General features: G+C 36.2%; 3 protein-coding genes across 4 annotated transcripts; 1 reads left to right on the forward strand and 2 right to left on the reverse strand.

The window, feature by feature from the left end:
- The first annotated feature begins 6,908 nt into the window (after nucleotides 1-6,908).
- LOC141909130 (ribosome production factor 2 homolog) lies at nucleotides 6,909-10,584 on the forward strand. The gene is made up of 10 exons (XM_074799517.1): nucleotides 6,909-7,047; nucleotides 7,580-7,712; nucleotides 7,835-7,872; nucleotides 7,975-8,014; nucleotides 8,314-8,395; nucleotides 8,497-8,573; nucleotides 8,894-8,993; nucleotides 9,223-9,325; nucleotides 9,885-10,029; nucleotides 10,390-10,584. Exons 1-10 carry the CDS (start codon nucleotides 7,034-7,036, stop codon nucleotides 10,567-10,569), a joined length of 912 nt encoding a protein of 303 aa, XP_074655618.1. The 5' UTR covers nucleotides 6,909-7,033; the 3' UTR covers nucleotides 10,570-10,584.
- A 1,103-nt stretch (nucleotides 10,585-11,687) lies between these two features.
- Nucleotides 11,688-16,198, reverse strand: LOC141914816 (uncharacterized). Of its 2 annotated transcripts, none has more exons than XM_074806126.1 (9): nucleotides 15,917-16,198; nucleotides 15,595-15,777; nucleotides 15,334-15,452; nucleotides 14,758-14,834; nucleotides 13,636-13,832; nucleotides 13,379-13,556; nucleotides 12,969-13,160; nucleotides 12,038-12,152; nucleotides 11,688-11,891 (listed from the first exon to the last, which is right to left on the reverse strand). In XM_074806126.1, exons 2-9 carry the CDS (start codon nucleotides 15,770-15,772, stop codon nucleotides 11,871-11,873), a joined length of 1,077 nt encoding a protein of 358 aa, XP_074662227.1. In that variant the 5' UTR covers nucleotides 15,773-15,777; nucleotides 15,917-16,198; the 3' UTR covers nucleotides 11,688-11,870. The 2 variants fall into 2 exon arrangements, with proteins under 2 accessions (XP_074662227.1, XP_074662228.1); XM_074806127.1 differs by having other exon boundaries at nucleotides 13,636-13,829; nucleotides 15,917-16,197.
- A 664-nt stretch (nucleotides 16,199-16,862) lies between these two features.
- LOC141914723 (chymotrypsin-1-like) lies at nucleotides 16,863-19,678 on the reverse strand. The gene is made up of 6 exons (XM_074806000.1): nucleotides 19,620-19,678; nucleotides 18,933-19,122; nucleotides 18,230-18,348; nucleotides 17,956-18,099; nucleotides 17,524-17,669; nucleotides 16,863-17,049 (listed from the first exon to the last, which is right to left on the reverse strand). Exons 1-6 carry the CDS (start codon nucleotides 19,666-19,668, stop codon nucleotides 16,891-16,893), a joined length of 807 nt encoding a protein of 268 aa, XP_074662101.1. The 5' UTR covers nucleotides 19,669-19,678; the 3' UTR covers nucleotides 16,863-16,890.
- Nucleotides 19,679-19,755: the final 77 nt, after the last annotated feature.

Here is a 19,755-nt window from a genome sequence, read left to right on the forward strand (position 1 = left end):
TAATTCTAAAATTAATTTTCCGCCTCGTGTCCGAGTTTTGGTCGTTCGCGGCCATTCATTCTTTGCTTTGATGGAGAAGTATTGACGAATGTCGATGACAGGACAGTCGAAACGAGTTTGGGACAATGAAAATGAAATACTTCAATGATAACGACTTTGATCGGCAAATAGTAACTGCTGAACTATTGATTAGTTGAGCTAAATTTGTTATAGTTAGAACTTGACCTAATCGTTGGTAAGCCTTTTTATAATCCCGGATGGGCTTATACCAACGTCCAAAGGAGTCCTGACCCCTTCAAAATTTATTGGTGTCGTGAAATCCCTAGCGAAAATAAGGGTGCATGCTCACCCAAAGGCGTTCCAGGAGAAAATGCCTGTAATTGGTGACTGAATTCCTCAATTTCAGTGTTTGCAGGTATCGGAGTGTTTGGCGGCGTCCGGGTCTAAGTCACCGCTCCGTTTAAAAGGTTTATTTAATTCTGTGTTTATTATTTGACTGTAACCCTCTCAATCGAACTCGGTTTCATGTTTTTGTCATTTCAGCAGGCTAATTAGGACCCCAGACGAACGATCAACTTGACGCTCGAAGAGTGTACTTATAAAAACCGACCGGAGCCGACCGGAACAGACTGAAAAAACCAGGCGGCGCTAAATTCGAGAGACGAGCTGTTAAGAATCGAGTTATTTATTTTATATGGCCTTAAAGTTCCACGATATTGTTCAGCTGGCTACTGGCGTGTATTCAACCGGGCAGTAGAACCTTCTATAAGCTCTCAATTGAAATTGAATTCAACAATAGAGACACAATTGCGGCATTACAGAGTTGTTGATATCATTTCACACGCGCTATTGAATACGTCACCGGCTGACCACGGTGTACACAAGCATAGGCCATTCACCTCTGCACACTCACACTGTGAACATGCTACCGTGGATTCTCCTCCTGGCGATCTTCGCTGCGCTCCCGCTCCTGCTCCTGTTCCTGCTTCCTGAGGAACGACGTTTTTATGTTTTATGTGTTACTGTTCGTCTCTGTGCTGTCCTGTACTGTTCCATGTTTATTAATCCGTTCTATTTTTCAGGGTCTAACGCGTTCTAGTAGGTGATGTCAATGACGGGCAAGTCGGTCCGATTGCACGGGTTAAAAATGGAGTGGTAAAGCTGGACTGTCTACTAGTATTCATTGATTCCTTTTCAGGAATTGCTTCGGGCAAAGATTTAGTCTTGTCTTCCTTTGCATTCTAGCATTCATTGATTCCTTTTAAGGGATTGCTTCGGGCAGGGATTAATTTCCCTGTCTTCCTTTGCGTGCTAGGATACATTGATTCACTGCGGGATCGCTTGCATGCTAGCATTCATTGATTCCTTTTAAGGAATTGCTTCGGGCAGGGATTAATTTCCCTGTCTTCCTTTGAGTGTTAGTATTCATTGATTCCCTGTGGGTTGCTTCTGGCGGGATTAAGTCTTGTCTTCCTTTGAGTGCTAGTTAGGGCAATCCAGTTGCGCTGCCCTATTTTTGGCTTGGGCAATTTGATAGGTTTGTCAGTTACTGACGTCACCCGGCACACCCTGTTGGTAAATGTTGAAAGTAAGGCGTCATCCTCCTGGTTTTCGCGTTCTGTGTGAGGGCGTGTAGAGGGCAGTATATTCCTGGCTGGCTCTTTGTCTGGTGTTCTCGGCATGTGACCGGCGACGGAGAGCTGAAAAGCTTTCGGACGTTAGTTTTGTTCCATACCAGGTTTTCATCGCTCTTCTCTTTTTTTTTGATTTCAGGACTCCCAAGATGAAGAAGAAGATGCTGAAGGCGACTACAAAGAAGAAGATGGCGAAAAAACAAAACTGAACTCAGCAATATCGAAAGTTAAGTTGATACACATGTAAATTACGATGCGTGATACGGAAAGGATTTTGTAACTACAGAATATCGTTCTTTTACTCATTTCAGGTTAATCCGGAAAGGCCCATCTAAAATCTACCCACTAGAAGTGCCAACAAAAGACTCCTCGTTGAATCAACCAAACACCGAAAGTCCTGCCGCAACCAAACCTGGCAGTCTCGACTTGCATGGCAACAGGGATGCATACATACAAAAAGCTAAGTTGGTTTTTCATATCTGGGGTAGAATGCATAGGCACTGGTGATGATAGAGACGCTGGTCGAGCTCACCATCTCCGCACTACTTTATTGAAGCCCTATGGCCGGTATATTGTTAAAAGTAAATTGAAATATTGCTAGGGCAATGATTGCGTGAATATTTACAATATTAGACGAAATGATCGAGTGAGGTCCCTTGAATATTCTTTGGTGTGATAATTAAAATGTAGATTGGTCAGTTATTGATTATAACATTTTTTAAAGTATGTACAATTAAGGTAAATTCAATATCTTATGTGAAATTTTCCGAATGTACCGTAGATATTTCAGGCCTCATATAGCTTGTTTAACTGACAATCAAGATATAGATAGGACAATTTACTAATTAACCAAAAATCTATCTATTTTTATCAAAATCTACTTACTGGTCCACATTGCTGGACACGTTAATCATGATCAGTGATATTCGAAAGGATTTTCTGCTCACAAGATTCTGCTCTTTTTTTCAGCTATACTATTGATCAACTAGTCATAAAATGTAAAAATTGATCTTCAACCTTGTAATATAGATATTCCAAATCTCGATGTATTAAAATAGGCAGTCAACTTAATTGACCCCAATCAGTGGCTTGCCGGTTCAGACTGGTTGGAAGATTAATTGAATGAACCGGAACCGAATTTCCCAATTATGTGCTTGGTTTTAAAGAAATCAAAATTTATGTGAAATCGATCCCCGATCACACAACTATATTTGTACTTCGATTTCCGATTTTGAAAAAATTTTACACGGAGAAAATGACCAAAAAAATTAGAAAAAATTATTTTCAACCTTGTAAACTTTCGGACTATTTACATGAAAAAAAGAGCAAAGAAATGTAAAAATTAGACAAAATTATCTTCAACCTTGTAAACTTTCGGACTATTTACACAGAAAATATGACAAAAAATATGTAAAATTAGACAACCAACTTAGGAGACCCTCGCCAATGATGAACCCAGCAATCATCAAAGGTAACATAAAATAGATGGAATTATTGCGATAAATTCTAAATGAAATATTTCGTCATTACAGGATATCTTCTTTTATTCATTTCAGCTGAATCACATCTATAAGAAAATGCTCAGCCTAAGATTAACTAGTCCAAAATGTACTGATTAGAATAGCCAACAGAAAATTCCATCTTGAATTGAACGCAGAAGAGTCCAACTTGAATTCAACTGCATAGGCCTAGAAGTCCAGATGAGAAATTCAGCCAGCAGCGGTTTATCGCCCAATGACAGATTTCTTCCTCAATAGGTGGAGCAGAGACAATGCGTGTCTTACCGGTATATATAAACAATTAATCAGGAGCAGCAGAGACAATGTAAATATATTGTGAATGGTTATTCAGGAGCAGCAGAGACAATGTGTTTCTTATAACGAATTATTCAGGAGCAGCAGCAGAGACAATGTGTATCTTATAAACAATTATTCAGGAGCAGCACAGACAATGCGTATCTTATAAACACTTATTCAGGAGCAGCAGCAGAGACAATGTGTATCTTATAAACAATTATTCAGGAGCAGCACAGAAAATACGTATCTTATAAACACTTGTTCAGGAGCAGCAACGTCAGTAGAATATGTAAAGTATTGATTTATTTTGGTTCGACGTAGATCGCTTAAAATACACCTGAACTGAGATATGAAATCAACAGGACAGTTCAGATAATCTTCATGCTTAGTAATACATAGCTTTGCATGATTTGTAATAATGACATAGTTTGGTCTCTTAGAAATAGTGATTCATTTTATATTTCCTGACAGTATAAATGATTTGCATAGCCTAAATGTTCAAAAGGGAGAGCGTAGTCAGTTAGATGGTTGCAACTTTTAAATGCAATAAAGGAAGTTGATACCTGATTAGTTTGGACTCCGTAACTCGCCCAGCAAGTTTATGGGCTTTGAATAAAGATGTTTTGAAAATGATTCCTTGGCCAAAAAGTGGCCCTTCAGTATAGACTGGCTACGCCCCCGAATATCCCTTAGTTAAGAAAAACATTGGCTATAATGTTCGGCAGTGTCCTGTGTACAAATGATAAGTTTAAATACCAAAGTGTTGATGTATTTTTTGATGCCATAATTTTTTTCGAATGCCCATAAAAGCTATTTGAATAGTAGAATATCTCGATTTTCACAAAAGTTTTAGCATTGAGCTTCCATGTAGATCATAGCTTGGTATATGAAAACTTATATCTTAGCACATTGTATCCACAGAGGTATATTTAAGAGAGGTATAGCTAGGAATAATGTGATATAAAGGAATAAATAATAATGGCCAGCAATAATTTTGAACGTTTTAATTGTGTTTATAGCTATTTTAACTTCTTCAATCATCACTGATATCATAAGGTTGAGTGGCTTTCAAATCAGGGTGTTTAATAGTAAACGGTGCAGCAGTAAATTTGTAGCACTTTTTTTAAGTGAGGCCATAATTTCACCGGTAAAAAATTCCTGATGATATAAATAGTAATAAATAGTACAAATACATAGAAAATAATTTTAAAAAGTTAATAAATAAAAAAAAAACAATAAATAAAAAATACATAACAAAATAAATACAATTATAAGTAATAAAAAAAATAAACAAAACCAACAAACAATTAGTTCAGTTCTAGGGCCTTCATTATCAGGAATTTTTCTAATCAACTTAATCTAATTATTAAAGGTTCTTCACATAGAACAACCTTCTCAGAGTTTCCCAACCTCTTGAGATCTTTTCTGTTGTTGTTTTAAGCATTCTATCGGACAGTTAGGTAATAAGCAAAACAAATAACCATAAACCTTAACTATCAAACACACTAAAAAAATAACTGATTTGATAGAATGCTTCAAATAACTGATGAAAGATCACGCGTCCTTCTATCTAGCACACCCTATCACTGCTGTAACTGTTAATTGTTATAGGGATAATACTGGGAATACAATTTTACTCTTTTCTGGAAAGAATGTTAAACAGCTATAAACGTGATTAGTTATCGATAATAAAATTATTGTCATGTTTTCGAATAACTTAGTATTAAATGTATTAAATGAGCGAACTGATAATTTTTGAAAATCTTAAGTTAAGACGAGGGGCAGCAAAAAGATTCTAGTTTTCTCGCAAAAATTATGTTTATTAAAATGAAATTTAAAACGTTAAGTTAATACTTAGCTTTCCAGCATGACTTAGTAGGTTTTGTCTCTTGTTTAAATGCTTTTATGTTGAACTGTTATTAAAATACAGTTCACCTGTTAACAATGAACTTACATGATAATTCCACGAGTATGTAAATACCTGTTATTTAGGAAGGTTTTGTCATGAGAATAAAACGACACATACATGTTCATTATTCATCTTATTTTTCAACTGTTTAATAAAGCTTATAGCAACTATCAAAATGATGTCCTATCGAATTAATAGGAGCATTTTTTCTATTGAATATAGAGGAGCATTGTTTCGTATAAATGAGGATATATGTAGATTAGTAAATTGTCCTAGCTATGTTTTGATAGCTATTGTCAGTTTTACAATATATGGGGCCTGATTCAAATCTGCACAGGAAGCATTTCCAATCTCGAAAAAGTTATCGAATTCAGGTTAATTGTAGGTATCTCGGTGATCAGTTATTTGTACTTTACCTAGATATATGGATAGTTAAAATACATGTACCTATATGACGATACTCAATTTGTCTTAATCAAAAAACCTTCAAAAAATAATTTGCATTAAACGTAACAATGTTGAGAAAATAACATTGATTATGTTTGAATATCTCGGGCAAAGTTGGCAAAACTCCAGTTATCTTGTAGAACTCTAGTTATCTTGTAAAATAATGTTAATGAAAATGAAAATAGGGATTTATTAGTTAATCTCAAGCTGTCCAGAGTGAATAGGTTTTATTAGTGTTAATGCTTTTATGTTGAACTGTTTACTGTCCCAATTGTCGGTGTTTTATGGATCAAAGTTTACAATTCTTTGTGTAATTTTGTCATTTTCCTATTGATTCAAATTGTATGGATCAGTTGCAGTGGAAATGTTTTTGGTAAAATAAAAACCTTGAAATACCTTGTATGTTGTGATGTTAAAAGCTAGTTTTTTGGTAATTTTATTTTTTTGGATAATGTAAGTCATTATAAGGCTCAAAATGATACCTTGTTTTTCCTGATCGGCCAACTGTCATTTTGTAAATCACAAATAAATTTTTAGCCTAATCAGTTCATTTCTATAATTGCCGAATCTGTAATGGTTATAGCTTGATCATGATTTTAAAGTAATACCTTGGTAGATAGGTGGCCGGCCGTTCAAATTTAAAGAGTAAAAATGTTAATCAGATTGATTCATTAAATCTTACGCTTTAGAGAGGGTGCCTTTTCCGGTTTATGGCATGAAATTGACTTGCGCTTTTGGGCCCTTTCGTCGCCGGGTATCTACGAATTACACAATGGTGACACCATGGTCAGAAATTGGCCAATTATTGACTATGACTAGGAGCCCCCGCCGGCGGGGGAGCCGGCCGGGCTGAACTTTTGACTTCGAATTCGGAAATTTTTCAAGCCATGTTTGTTTTCAAACTACCAAGGATTCATCATTACAAATGCAAACTGGTCATCCTGATCACCACTGACCAATATTCAAACGTTTTGAATATGAGATAACGATATAGGGCTACTGCCGCCGCTTTTTTGAAGTCCATACATTGTATTGAGCTGTCATTGAGATCCAAACATTGTGTACCATACAGTTTTCTCTGGCCTGCAGGTGGCGCAGAATTTGACAGGCAACCAGTCCTTCATTTCAATCCAAATATGAGAAATTTATTAAACCACGAGTCCGCTGTTCAGCACACGATATTACTGTAGACTGCGTTTTATTATTAGGTGTCCAGTATTTTGAAATAAAAGAATCCATCTTCCAAAATGCAAAGGATTGTGTAAGTACAGACACAGTACAAAATATTTGATTGTGTCGAGGACAGAGAGAAGAGAGCTGTGCATGCTGTGTCTGACTTGACTATTTATTATGATTCAATTCAATTTCTTTAATGAGTTGCTTTATTGCGTCATATAGGCCTAATCATATTGGCTTCTATACAACAACAAAAATCACATTGTTCAATGTGCATTTCCATCCCAGTGAGTAAGATCAAGACGTCCTTTAACAAAATGGTGCTTAAATTTCTAGGGTAGGCCTTACTTAAAGTCTTATACTAGGCTAGGTACTAAACTAGGGTAGTCAGTAACCTGACTGTGGTTAAGTTTCACGATCGGATATTTTCACAAACCACATAGTAAGTCCATTTTAAAAGCTTACCACCAATGATAAAGGTAACTAGCGCATTGAAAGCTGACTTACGATATTACTGGGATGGAAACGCACCCTGATCTAATTCTACTGGATTCGAGTTACCTACTCCAGTGCTTGTTTATTGTGAAATGCCTTTCAATTACGCATTGTTTTTGCAGAAAACCATCGAATCAACGAGTGAAAAGGGCTCTGGAGAAACGCGCGCCCAAAATCATCGAAAACACAAAGCAGGCAATGTTCATTAAAGGTGGTCATACTAGTGAAATAGTGACTTTGGCATTGAAAGAATTAGTATGTATATTATCAAAAATGTACTTTTGATATTATCTTAAAACTTTTTAAAAATTCCCATGCAGTGTCACCAGTGAAGACCTTTAATGATTTCTTTAATTTCATTTTCTTGATTCTTATAGTATTCGTACAGAAAACCAAATGCTGTTTTATTCAAAAAGTAAGTAATGGTGTAATGGCCCCCATTGGTTGTAGGCAGACTGTCAATAACATACATGTTTTTGTATGTATGTAATAAAAATCCAATTCTTGATTTTTCCAGGAAAAATATTACAAGACCATTTGAAGATCAAACATCCATGGTATGTACATAAGACCAAAATAAAATGATACCTTCTTGTTTCTCCGGTCAGCTCATTTCGTAAACTGCAATAAAATTAGTAATCAGTTCATTTCTATATTTGCTGGGTTTGTTACGGTGGTTTGCTTGATCATGATTTAAAAAAAAATTCATGTGCAGTTGAAATGAGAAACAAGCTATCAATTTTTTAACCTCAGGCCCTGTGAATAATTGTAGAGGTTTGAATTTGTGCATGCATTTGTCAAATAATTTTGATTGAGTTGATGTTATGTTTTTCATACCGGTATTCCAATTCTTCAGGAATTCTTCTCAAAGAAATCGGATAGTTCTCTCTTTATGTTCGGATCGCATTCAAAAAAACGGCCTCATAATCTGATTATCGGTATGTATGAATTATTTTGCCTATTTTAACACTGTTATCCGTCTTGGAAAGATATTGACTTCAATTCATAAAGCCCTGCTATGATGATTGATGTATTGTAGGTCGTTTGTTTGACTATCATGTCTTAGATATGGTAGAGCTTGGAGTTGAAAACGCTGTCTCAATGAAAGAATTTCAGGTAAATATAAATTTGAAGTATGAAGAGGTATGATCAATATTTAATCTAACAACAATACAAGTAATGATGAACGCATGTCTGGTATATGTTCACTCTGATATGCCAGTAACAGGTACAGTTCGCTTCACTCAAGTCGGATCTTTTAGGAACATAGAAATTTGTCTGACTTGATTGATGTCCGAGTTGGATGTTATGTATTTCATATATAGCGTCACAAAAAATATTTAAAAAAAATATCCAAGTTCATTGGATCCAACTTGGGCGGAGTCTACTGTATTTGTGAAAAATCTATTAGGCTATTAAGTCTGCATCTTCTTTAGACTGGCAAGATAAGTCTTGGATCGAAGCCATGCTTGCTGTTTGCTGGGGAACCCTTTGAAACAGACCATGAACATCAGAGGCTGAAGAACTTGCTTATAGGTAAGGCACAATTCATTTCATGTTGTTGATGGTATGATGAGCTTGGGAACTCCAAATTGAAATTGACTTACCACCGCTAGAACCTTCCGTAATTCAAAATCTGACTCTTAAACTGTGAAATTGGTTCAGAAGTATTTTGTCCGCTGAATTCTGATAATAAGGTCACTGATTGGGGCTGGAAATCGCTTGCTCTGTTTTACTGGAAAATTTTTATTTTCAATTATCTTAGATTTCTTTCGGGGTCCAGTTGTGGATAACATACGACTTCAGGGCTTGGAGTATGTGATGATGTTCACTGCAATTGATGGGAAGATACTACTCCGAATATACAAGTAAGTTTTCCTTTAAGCCTAGCGTACATCGACACTGCGATTGGAGACAACTAGTTGCGAGGCGTATGAGAGGAACTAGCTGGATACAATCAGTTGCTCGAATTGTCGATGTGAGCGAGCTTACGACTGGTTGGAGTCCATCTATCTCCAGTTCCAGCCAGTTGCCCATGTTCTTTTTTTGAGCAACTAGGTTGCACTCAGTTACTGTCTGTCATATCCGTCGATGTGAGCGCTCCATAATCAACAACACATAGTTGTAACTGACTAAAACAAAGCAATTTGTCACGTGACTTGGGATGCCCTCTAGAAGAATATTTGCCGGATAACACATCTCAGTTGCTGTGGATGTACGCGCTTTGGACCTAGCGATTGGCATGAGCCATGCAGTTGCTGGTTTTCATCAGATTTTTCGATGTGCGTGGGGTACTCGTTCACTAGCAACTAGTTGTCGCTTTGTCGATGTACACTAAGCTTTACTTTTCTCGATCGTTGATCTGTTGTTGATATTCTAAATGAAATTCGAGTGTAATTTCTTTTGTCGCTTTTCATTATCATTCAGAATCCTACTGAAGAAATCCGGTACGAAAACACCTCGGATCGAACTGGAGGAGATCGGACCGAGTTTCGATTTCGTGATGAGAAGAACGAAGTTAGCTTCGCTTGATTTGTTTAAAAGAGCAAAGCGAGTTCCGACAACAGTTCAGGTAGGTTTTAATCGCATGTAACGCCGTACGTAGCATATACGATGCACTATCTATCTTCTAATTACGCTTAGATATTGGTTGTAAACACGTTTTTAGGAAAAAAGAAATACACATATTTCGGTAAACGTAATATCTGACGCATGGCCAAAATTTTAATTGCGATTTCAATTTTGAATGGTTGGATATCATGATTTATGATACTAAAATGGTGATAGTGAAATGGTGTTTTAATTAATTTTTAACTGGTTGAATTCATTGTTCAGGCTTCTTAGGGTTAGGGACCGGTTTTCGAGTGAGTACGGGTAGATCATATCTTCTGTGTTGTGTATGGTATTGAAAATCGTTTCATTTAAATTTTAGCCGAAGAAAAAGAAGAATATATCCCACGACGTATTCGGTACCAAGCTTGGACGTATTCACATGCAATCTCAAGATATCAATAAATTACAAACGAGGAAAATGAAAGGATTAAAAAGAAAAACGACGTCGAAGAAAAATGATTCGAGTTTGTCGAAGAAAAGCAAATCTGAAGTTTCATAACTAAATTTAACTGAAATAAAGTCATTCAAACAAGAAAAGCTGTATCTGTTTTTTGGTTTGTGAGGTTTTTCACGCTACAGTAATACCTCGTTACAACGAACTTCACGGGACCAGAAAATCAGTTTGTTATAACCGATAGTTCGTTATATCCAGTATGAAATTAATAAAATCATCTCACTTGGGACGAAATTCTATATTTGTTGTACCCGATGAATCGTTGTAGCTGAGGTGGTTGTTACGAGGTTCCACTGTATATCTTATTGGTTCTAACTCTAGAACCGGTGAATTTCATCTGAGTTGGAGAGGTTTCCTCTTCATGACAATGAGTTCAGGAAAGCTAATCATGATTAGAATCGAAAAATGAAGTCATCCAGACTGAATCTATGTGATTTGAAAATGATATCTCGTGAAACTTGACCCTTTATTGTGAGACGTTCTTTCGATTGAGATTGTTTTTGCAGAAACTCGTCGAATCGATGAGTGGAAAGGGCAGTGGACAAATACGAGCCCAAACATTTTTACTTGAGGCACAATTCGATTGCAGCTCCACATCTGTATTTCCCTCAGATCTCTTAGCAGGGAGGGAGGGCCATGAATATTTTCAAAACGTGAAAATTTTATTCCATAGCCTGCTGTTAAGACATGGTGAATTTGAACAATGTAGCCAAAGTATTTGTTAAAAAGAATGATAGCTGTAGAAGTTTATATGGGACTCTCAAATTACCGTAATCGTCATTATCTTTTTACTTGTAGGTACCAGACTAAAACTGGCACAATGAATATATAGAATGTGAATGGTATTCTAACGTGGTCAATAAATGACAGCTAAAATAGCATTCGATATACTTGACGCTCCTCTCCTAATTTGATTTCACCCACGATCTTGCAGAACTTTCTACACGTAGAGGGGTCAGGGCTTAACAAACTTATATTTCTAAATTACTCGATGGCATTATTTATTCTAACCGAGAACAGTAGTCCCGGGTCTCGTTTTGTATCAGCGATATGAAATACATTCACCGCCAACAGAGACATTACAGAACGGTATAAAGAAAATCGGTGATTGATTGTCGATAACTGCGTAATTTAAACAAACATGTATGTATTGAGACCAGGCACATCTTTCACATTATTTCGTTTATTACAAATGACGCGATAGGACCGAAGTTGTCTGCCTTGTGAAGGAAAAAATTCTCATAATGGTTTATAACAGAATGGAATGAAACGAAGCACAGTTTGAGTTAGCAAATGAAAATGATAGTCCATCGAAAACCATTCTTTATGCCATGAAAGCCGAGTGGTCACGTTGTAATTGAGGCTACCTATTTAAAGAAAAATATGAATGTTGCTCATCAAATATATGGTTCCCGTAACCGAAAACACGATAGTTATGTTGTGGAATTCTTAGTGTCACGATCGTCACTCTTTGGAAAGAATATCATAAGTATTCATATATCTCGCAACTTACTTCTAAATTGTCGCTGATACTCGTAACGGTTCTAACCGGTTCAGGAGAATATTTAGGTCTGGGGATGTGCAGTGATGATTGATACGTTTCAGCAATGCTACCTGTTTCCGTCCACCTAATAATTCAAAATTGTAGTGTACTTAATCCATAGAACTCTAATCAAGAACAAGTTACATTAAGATATCTCAAACACAGCTGCGGAGCCAGGTGACACGGTGGAAAATATTTCTCTTTTTCGCGGGAACGAAATGAATTTTTTCGCGGTAACGCAAATGTGTGACATGGTGAAAAATATTGTTTGTTCTTTTAAACTTAACACTGTGGGTTAGGGTTAGGCTTACTAACCAAACTCTTATAATCATATTCATTACCTGCAGACGGCCTTAGCCGTTTACAACTCAATCATATTAGCCTTCCTAACACAAAAATCCCATCGCAAAATTACCCCTGAATTATAATAACCCCAAACATGGAGATTTTCATCCCCCTGAGAAATTTACTCCTTTGGGGGTATTTCAACTGAGAGGATGCTGGCCCCACATAACAGTCTGTAATCAACTTATTTCATGTGACGGAATGAGAATCATATAATCATTTTGGCTAGCATCTATTCATATAGGGTTGGAACATGAACATAGGTAGACATGGAGTCGGTCTATGACTGCTAAAATGACTCTGATCTCTTTCTGACCACATGGATTCATGGGTCAAGGGGAATTGCCATTAAAAAAGATTTCGTTCCCACAAAAAACATTTACCGAGCGAAAAAGAATATATCTATTTTTCACTATGCCACCTCCGGCGTTCCGTATGACAACATTTCTGTGCCCAATAATTTATAAAGAAAATATTACAACTATAGCCCCAAGAAAATCGGCGTGGCCATAGTAGATCTTAACCCAAATTCTAAGATCTGTATTGTTAAACTTACTGCACTTCATTCTTATCCTTTTCCCGGTGGCGTTTCCTGCGGCATAGAACCACAATCAGTAAGGTCATTAAGGCCAATAGTAGAGCAGCACCTAGCGATGATCCAAGTATAACAGCTTTGTTGTCGGCCCCATCGACGAGCCGCTCGTTGCAAGCTTCGCCAAAGAAGTGAACTTGTTCATTTTTAAAACATCTATTAAGGAAGTAGAACTTGAAATTCAAATATATATATATATATATATATATATATATATATATATATATATATATATATATATATATATATATATATATATATATATATACGTAAAGATCGAGAGCCAAGCCAACAAATTTGCCCCTGGAATAAGTTTCATTCATGCTGGATGCTTTCATTTCAAATAAAAGAAAAAAAATTAAAGCTTTACTCACCTGCAATATCTCGTTCCGTTCAAAAATAATGCGCATTCGCCTTGACCATGTACGCACTTTGATGTTTGGCACTTATCCTCGCAGCTTATGTTGAATTTGTCTACATCATTGCGACAAGCATACCCAGTAGGGCAAACGCCTTCAATTTTACATGGTTCAAACTGAGTCTTAAGAATATCTGAAACACGATTATTAATACGGATGAGGAATTTCATTTGCAACTTTAGAATCGTTTGGAGACTTTTCTTCAATCCTACCTTTAAATGCATATGTATCGTATGTTGAATTAAGTTTATGCGCAGCGACCGTGGATAGATCGGTTAACTTGCCTAGTACGTGCGTTTCCAATTGACGCTTCAGATCGAAACCCACTTCGCTCCTCTGGCTATCTACCAGTACGGCCAATTCATATTCGACATCGAACGTTAACAATACTGATTCGGAGTGACTACTACTAAGGAAAAAGTTGAGGAAAAAAATCAACATAGCATGTCTCAAAAAGTGTGTTACCGTAGCTTTAAGATTGATTATTCATTAACTGTAATTGGAATACATTTTTGGTGTTAGAGTTGGGGTAGACCTGGATGCTTGCTCGATGATGAAATTGTTGAAATGCAATAATAAGTCACGTAGGGTGTTCACTAGCGTGGTTTTGAATGGCCCTTGAAATGGAGTTGAACCAATACAAGAAAAAAATGATTATTGCATTGTGTACGTTTATTGATAAATGGTTTTGATTTGAGTGAAATTAAATGAACTGAGACAGATTTCTCCCAAAAAAATTATTGATTCTCTTCATTAATTAAACTTCTCCAGAATTTTTCAATATCATAACCATTTTACCAATACCCTGGTTTTATAATTCCCCACAGGAAAATATCGCAGGAATTGAAATCTGGTGATTTTGTGATTTAAAATCAATATCTCAACTGGCAGCTGGTCATTGAACAATAAACGTAAACAACGCAATCCGTAGTTTTTTGTTCGACTTCATTTTCATGGCCATTCTAAAACACCCTAGTGCTCAGCCATGCATGGCTTATCATTTTATTTCAACATTTCATCCTTAAGCAATCATCTAAATCTACCAGCTTTATACCCTGCGAAAAAGAAATAATATAAATTGTAGTTAATGGATTAGTAATCTTAAAGCTTGGTTGTAACACACTTTCTAAGACACCTTGTAGTTGATCGTTTATTCATACCAGCCTAAAGGTCTCAACAACACGAATTTTTTTAACATGAACTAATTCAGTAAATTGCTGACTATTGTAAGGAAAATCCCTAAAAAGTGATTATCAGTGAAAGAATGAATATGAACAGTTCCATTCTGATTTTGTATGATGGGCGTCAACCCGATAACGCGTATGTATTTTCACCTTTTACTTTGTGCTTTTCTAACTTCATTCAAAACAACACGATAGAAACCCGAACTGGCTTTAAAACATTGACGAAGCTGAAAGAGAATTTGTTTTAGTCTTATACGTCATATATGTCATATAAGTCATAACCTCAAAATGGCATGCTTTGAATAATTGGAATTTATAAGAATATATATGTAACCGTGTGCAATTCAGTCAGCCAAAAACTAAGTCATAACTTCGAAATCCCATTCCATTTTCATACATTTCAATTCATTTTTCATGTTTACAAATTTTCAATTCAAAACCGGTTTTTTATATTGTGATGATACGTGAGATATCAACAGAGAAATTAATCGACGCTATCAGTTGGTATGGGTTGATAAGGTTTCAGACTAAACCACTACGACAAACATGATACTTGTATACCTCATATTTCGATAAGAACGACATGGTTTATATAAGCACCTCCCTGATATAAGTGACCCAATTACTCTATTAAAAGCAAACAAACAAGATACCGGTGCCAAGAATGTTTAAGATCGCATTTTTTTCCATCTTGAATGCACGATCTCATTATGATTTCGAACTTACCATATCCCTTCTTTTGTGAGTAAGGGAGTGATATTCTAATGACTGTGGGTCGGTGTAATCGATAATCCATGCTTGAGTAACCTTCACCGAAAAGTTTTTAATGATGAAGAATTTATTCGCTATAAAGAATGAATATGATTAATTAAGTAGGCCTATATTCGAATTCACCATCTGCTCGGCAATACAAAGATAAATTGGCGAAATATCTTTAAGTAAAGAAATAACCCAATTATATCTGAAATTGTTGCTTAATCAGCACACCTGTCATGGGATCGACGAGTAGTGGTCTGGAAGAAGCTGTTGTAGTGGCGGTCGCAGTTTTGACCACGATAAAAGCCAACATGATGGAAAACTGTGGTATTAAACCAATGAACAATTTAACCATTACTGCTATGTGTTGCTTAATCACACGTGAAAATGGAAACGAATAGTATTTCATTAGATCTGAAAGTATGAAAAAAATTATCAAAATCCAGAACCAAAAACGTTTTTATTTCTATGAAGGCAAAAAATATATAATTTATCAAAATCATTTTTTCATAATCGTATATAGACACACCCAAAACACAAACATTAAACTTACCGTTGTCAAAAATCCTTTTAGAAAATTCCTATTTTCTTCCAGCGTAAATGAAATTATCAATGCGATCTTTAATCAGTAAGGGAGTAAACGCTTTCCCACGCGACAGCAAGATCTCTCTCGTAAACCAGTTGGCCGTGATCTACCACAATATTCTTATTTGTGCAAACCTTTCTACTTTTTAACTTTCCATAGATTTACGAGACACGCAACAACTGCAGATAAAAATTCAACTATTTTTATTCGAAGGACTGACGGATCGTATTTATATTTGTCGAGTCCACAACATACAGCCTTCTCGCTTGAAAGTATTCGTCACAACCACTTCAAATCAGATCTCGTGCTGATATATTGCGTCGAATAATAGCATGATTAAAGAAATCATTGACTCTAAAACGAATTTCGTGACAGTCGGCCAGCAATAGCCTAAAACACCGGTCATGATCTAACGACAATATCCTCAGCGCAAACCTTTCTACTTTTCACCTGTTCGTAGATTTATGAGACACGTAACTAAAAGAGAAAAAATCATTTTTTTTTGCCGAATGACTGATGGATTTTACCGTGTATACTAACATTCGTTGTTAGCCGAAGAATCCTCTAATATTCTTGATCCAAGAAACTGGTCAGCTACAGATTGTGTAAAATCAATGTATACTGTGTGCACATTGTTTATATTCAGATTATTGATTATAAACATTATCTAATGATTGTATTGTTTATATTATTGATACATTAAATTTAAAAAACTAAGAATTATTGATACGTTAGATTTGAAAATTCAATTCATACATTTATTCACACACATATACCTAATTCCAGTCGACGCGTCGAAATGATTGAAAAAAATTATTGATAAATCATTTATGTTACATCTGGTTAGTTCCTATATAGTGAATGCATATATATCCACAAAATTTGGCTAATCAGAGAAAAGAAACAACAGATATCGCAGACTAATGGTTTTTATTTTCAATTCAGTGTCTGTTTTCTTCAATCCAGTCTAAATACGAAGCAAGTCTGGTGTAAATTCCTGGGATTCCTACAGTACCGCAAGCATTTGGTCCCCACGACACGACACCGTCTACGAACGTTTGCCCGCTTCTCACACACGTCAGCGGTCCACCAGAGTCACCCTGTTAAAGTATAGGCATTCATTTCATCATTGAGTAGTACAGGAACAGGATGCCTACACGTATATAGTTAAAGCCGGAAGCCCCTTTTTATCAATTACTTGGAGCACTGATTTTTCAAGAAAAAGAAAATGGGAAGGTGAAGGGAAGAATGAAAAACAGAAGATTTTTGTACCGATTTTTGTAGGCGTTTTAAAGTGGAAGGGAACAAGAAAAAAATGTAAATTAAAATTTTCTTTTATCATTCGAGTATTTTTCACAGAAGATCCCGAAAGGACGGCAGAAAACCAAAAATTGTGTGAAAACTGTGATGAATTTTTTCGAATGTGGGGACAAATGAAGAAAACTAACTTGTTGCAAATCACTTGATTAAAAATAGCGAAAAAAAATAGATTTTCTTTTTTTTTTAAATTGTGATGAAAACGGGAGGACTAGGTAAGTCTTATTGATTTGCCCACATTTCACAGGTCCACTTACAAAGCAAGCGTTGTTTCTTTGATCGCCGCCGGTACAAATTTGTGTATCAAACACCGGCTGGCGCAAGTGTTTGTTATAAGCCTGCCTGCAGCTCTCGACCGTCTGAACTCGTGTTCCTGTGTATAGTAGACGCTGACTGGTCACCCCTGAAATTCAAAGATTTGAATGAAGATATTAATAATCATTTGATCATTTGACTCATGATTTCATATGTTAGATTTCCAGAGAAAAAAATGATGATTTATTAAGAGTGTAATGCGCGTACTAACTACCAGGGCTACAAAATTTGGAAACTATTTTAAGGTCCATGTACTCCTACTCCTAATAATTCTCTCGCGGTGTTGGCATATCGAAACGACTCTTTACATGCTTTATTGAGACGCTTCTTCTTCGATAGGGCGAAATGCTTTTCGTAAATGATAAGATACTTACCTGCGTCGGTTAATCCCCAGCCAGACACGGTGCATATCGATCCAACTGCCGGTCCGTCTCCAGAATGTGATGGTAATGTTGCCGGTTTTGTGTTTTGGTCGAAGCGTATTGGTTGGCCCAGTTTGATTATCATGATATCATTTCCTAATCGAAAGAATATTCCGAAACATGAGTTCGGACGAACAAATAAACAAACAAAAACCAAAGTGCTAGTTTTTAAAAAGGATGATCAAAAATAGCTAATTTAACCCGCGATGTCTGCACTGTTTCATACCTGTATTCGGGCTCCTAAAACTAACGTGCTTTCTTAGATTAACTACAGGATATACTTGTCTGGCGGGCACATTTCCCGAATAAATGATTCCCGTAGCGACTGAAAACCTGGTTACCGATCTGGAAAGATTTAATCATTTTACGAGTCAAAATACCAAAATCGTTAGGACAAATTAATTGTAGGCCTATTCATCAGCATTCCGTACGGAAGCGTCCTCTGGCATGGTGGCAGATTCGAGCCATACTAAAAATCTTTCTCGCAGCGAGAAAACCCAAAGTTTGATTTCTTGCGAGAAATTGCATTGAAATCCTTCGTCGTGTGTTTAGCCATACGGAAATATCCTTTATCAGCCGAATCAGCTACTATATAACCTGGGGACATATTTGTAAAGAATACAAGGTTTATTCGGGTAACCCAAGTCGGAATAGACTTAGTTTTTAGAGTAACAAAAAGTTTCGGGGTTTATTCCGGATTACTAACACGGAATAAACTAGTTTTTTGCGGTAATTATTTCATGGCTTTACCGTATTGATTTTACCGTAGTTTATTTCGAGTTTTTTTTTCAAAGTTTTTAATAAACCTATAGGAATTTGAACCTTCAAAATCACTGTTAACTGAGAAAACTAGCTTATTCTGACTTAGGTAACTCGGGATAAGCCTCGAAATATTTTTTTGTGATTTGGAATGTTGGAAATGTACGAACTCTTGTCCTGTGTAGCAGTGAGCCGCACACAAAATCGTAGTCGCGTCCAAAATTACTCCACCACATCGATGATTTCCATCGAGTCTCAGAGATATCTGGTATGGGAACTGACCAATACCCGCTTCATATCCGTTGATAATTCTCCAGTTACCGCCTCCCTTGATTGATGCAGCTGAACCCGCTCCGGCAGCTGATTAAAACATGAATGGATTTGTTAAGTTTTAAGAGCAGGAAAAGAATAAATTCGAAATCGAAGTATGAGTAAACTGGTCAGTAACCGGTCTGTGGTTCGGTTTCACGATCGGATATTTTCACAAGCCCATCCAATTATGAAAGCTTACCAACAACAATTATGTAACTAACTAAAACAAAATTACTTATTCAAAGCAGAGATCAGACTAAGGGCAATCGGATTAATGTAATGACTTATTTACTATTTACTACAAACTCCCTAAGTTTCCAATCATGTAATTTCGATTGAACCAAAGATTCTGCTAGTTCGTGAGTATTTATCTATATCCGTATATCTCCCTTCGAGAGATCCCTAAGTGTATGTATTCTCTAATTTTATCCATTCTAGTTTGATTTACTTGTCTAGAATTATATCAAACCATTGACAATAAAATGTTACTTGGATTTCGAAGTCTAAGCACACCAAAATTGAGAGATTGTAATAGAAAAACCAACCATAGAGGGAATAAGCCAACAGAAGAATCCACGCCGATCCCATCGTCATTTAGCAGTGAAGAGTATAATGTGAATTAACATGAGTTGAAAAGCAACATTCTTATCAATTCGATAAGAAAAACTAACAAAATTACAC

This window comes from Tubulanus polymorphus, chromosome 1 (assembly GCF_964204645.1).
Source record: "Tubulanus polymorphus chromosome 1, tnTubPoly1.2, whole genome shotgun sequence".
NCBI classification, from domain to species: domain Eukaryota; kingdom Metazoa; phylum Nemertea; class Palaeonemertea; order Tubulaniformes; family Tubulanidae; genus Tubulanus; species Tubulanus polymorphus.

Coding starts and splice junctions, on each gene's coding strand:
- LOC141914816 (XM_074806126.1), bottom strand. CDS start 15,772: ATGAAATACTATTCGTTTCCATTTTCACGTGTGATTAAGCAACACATA. Junction 14,835..15,333: donor CTCACAAAAGAAGGGATATG/GTAAGTTCGAAA, acceptor ATTCTCTTTCAG/CTTCGTCAATGTTTTAAAGC. Junction 12,153..12,968: donor AAGGATAAGAATGAAGTGCA/GTAAGTTTAACA, acceptor TTGAATTATTAG/GTGGACGGAAACAGGTAGCA.
- LOC141914723 (XM_074806000.1), bottom strand. CDS start 19,668: ATGACGATGGGATCGGCGTGGATTCTTCTGTTGGCTTATTCCCTCTAT. Junction 19,123..19,619: donor GTTGGCTTATTCCCTCTATG/GTTGGTTTTTCT, acceptor TGTTTTAATCAG/CTGCCGGAGCGGGTTCAGCT. Junction 17,670..17,955: donor CTGGGGATTAACCGACGCAG/GTAAGTATCTTA, acceptor TTTGAATTTCAG/GGGTGACCAGTCAGCGTCTA.
- LOC141909130 (XM_074799517.1), top strand. Junction 7,873..7,974: donor AATGCTGTTTTATTCAAAAA/GTAAGTAATGGT, acceptor TGATTTTTCCAG/GAAAAATATTACAAGACCAT. Junction 9,326..9,884: donor ATACTACTCCGAATATACAA/GTAAGTTTTCCT, acceptor ATTATCATTCAG/AATCCTACTGAAGAAATCCG.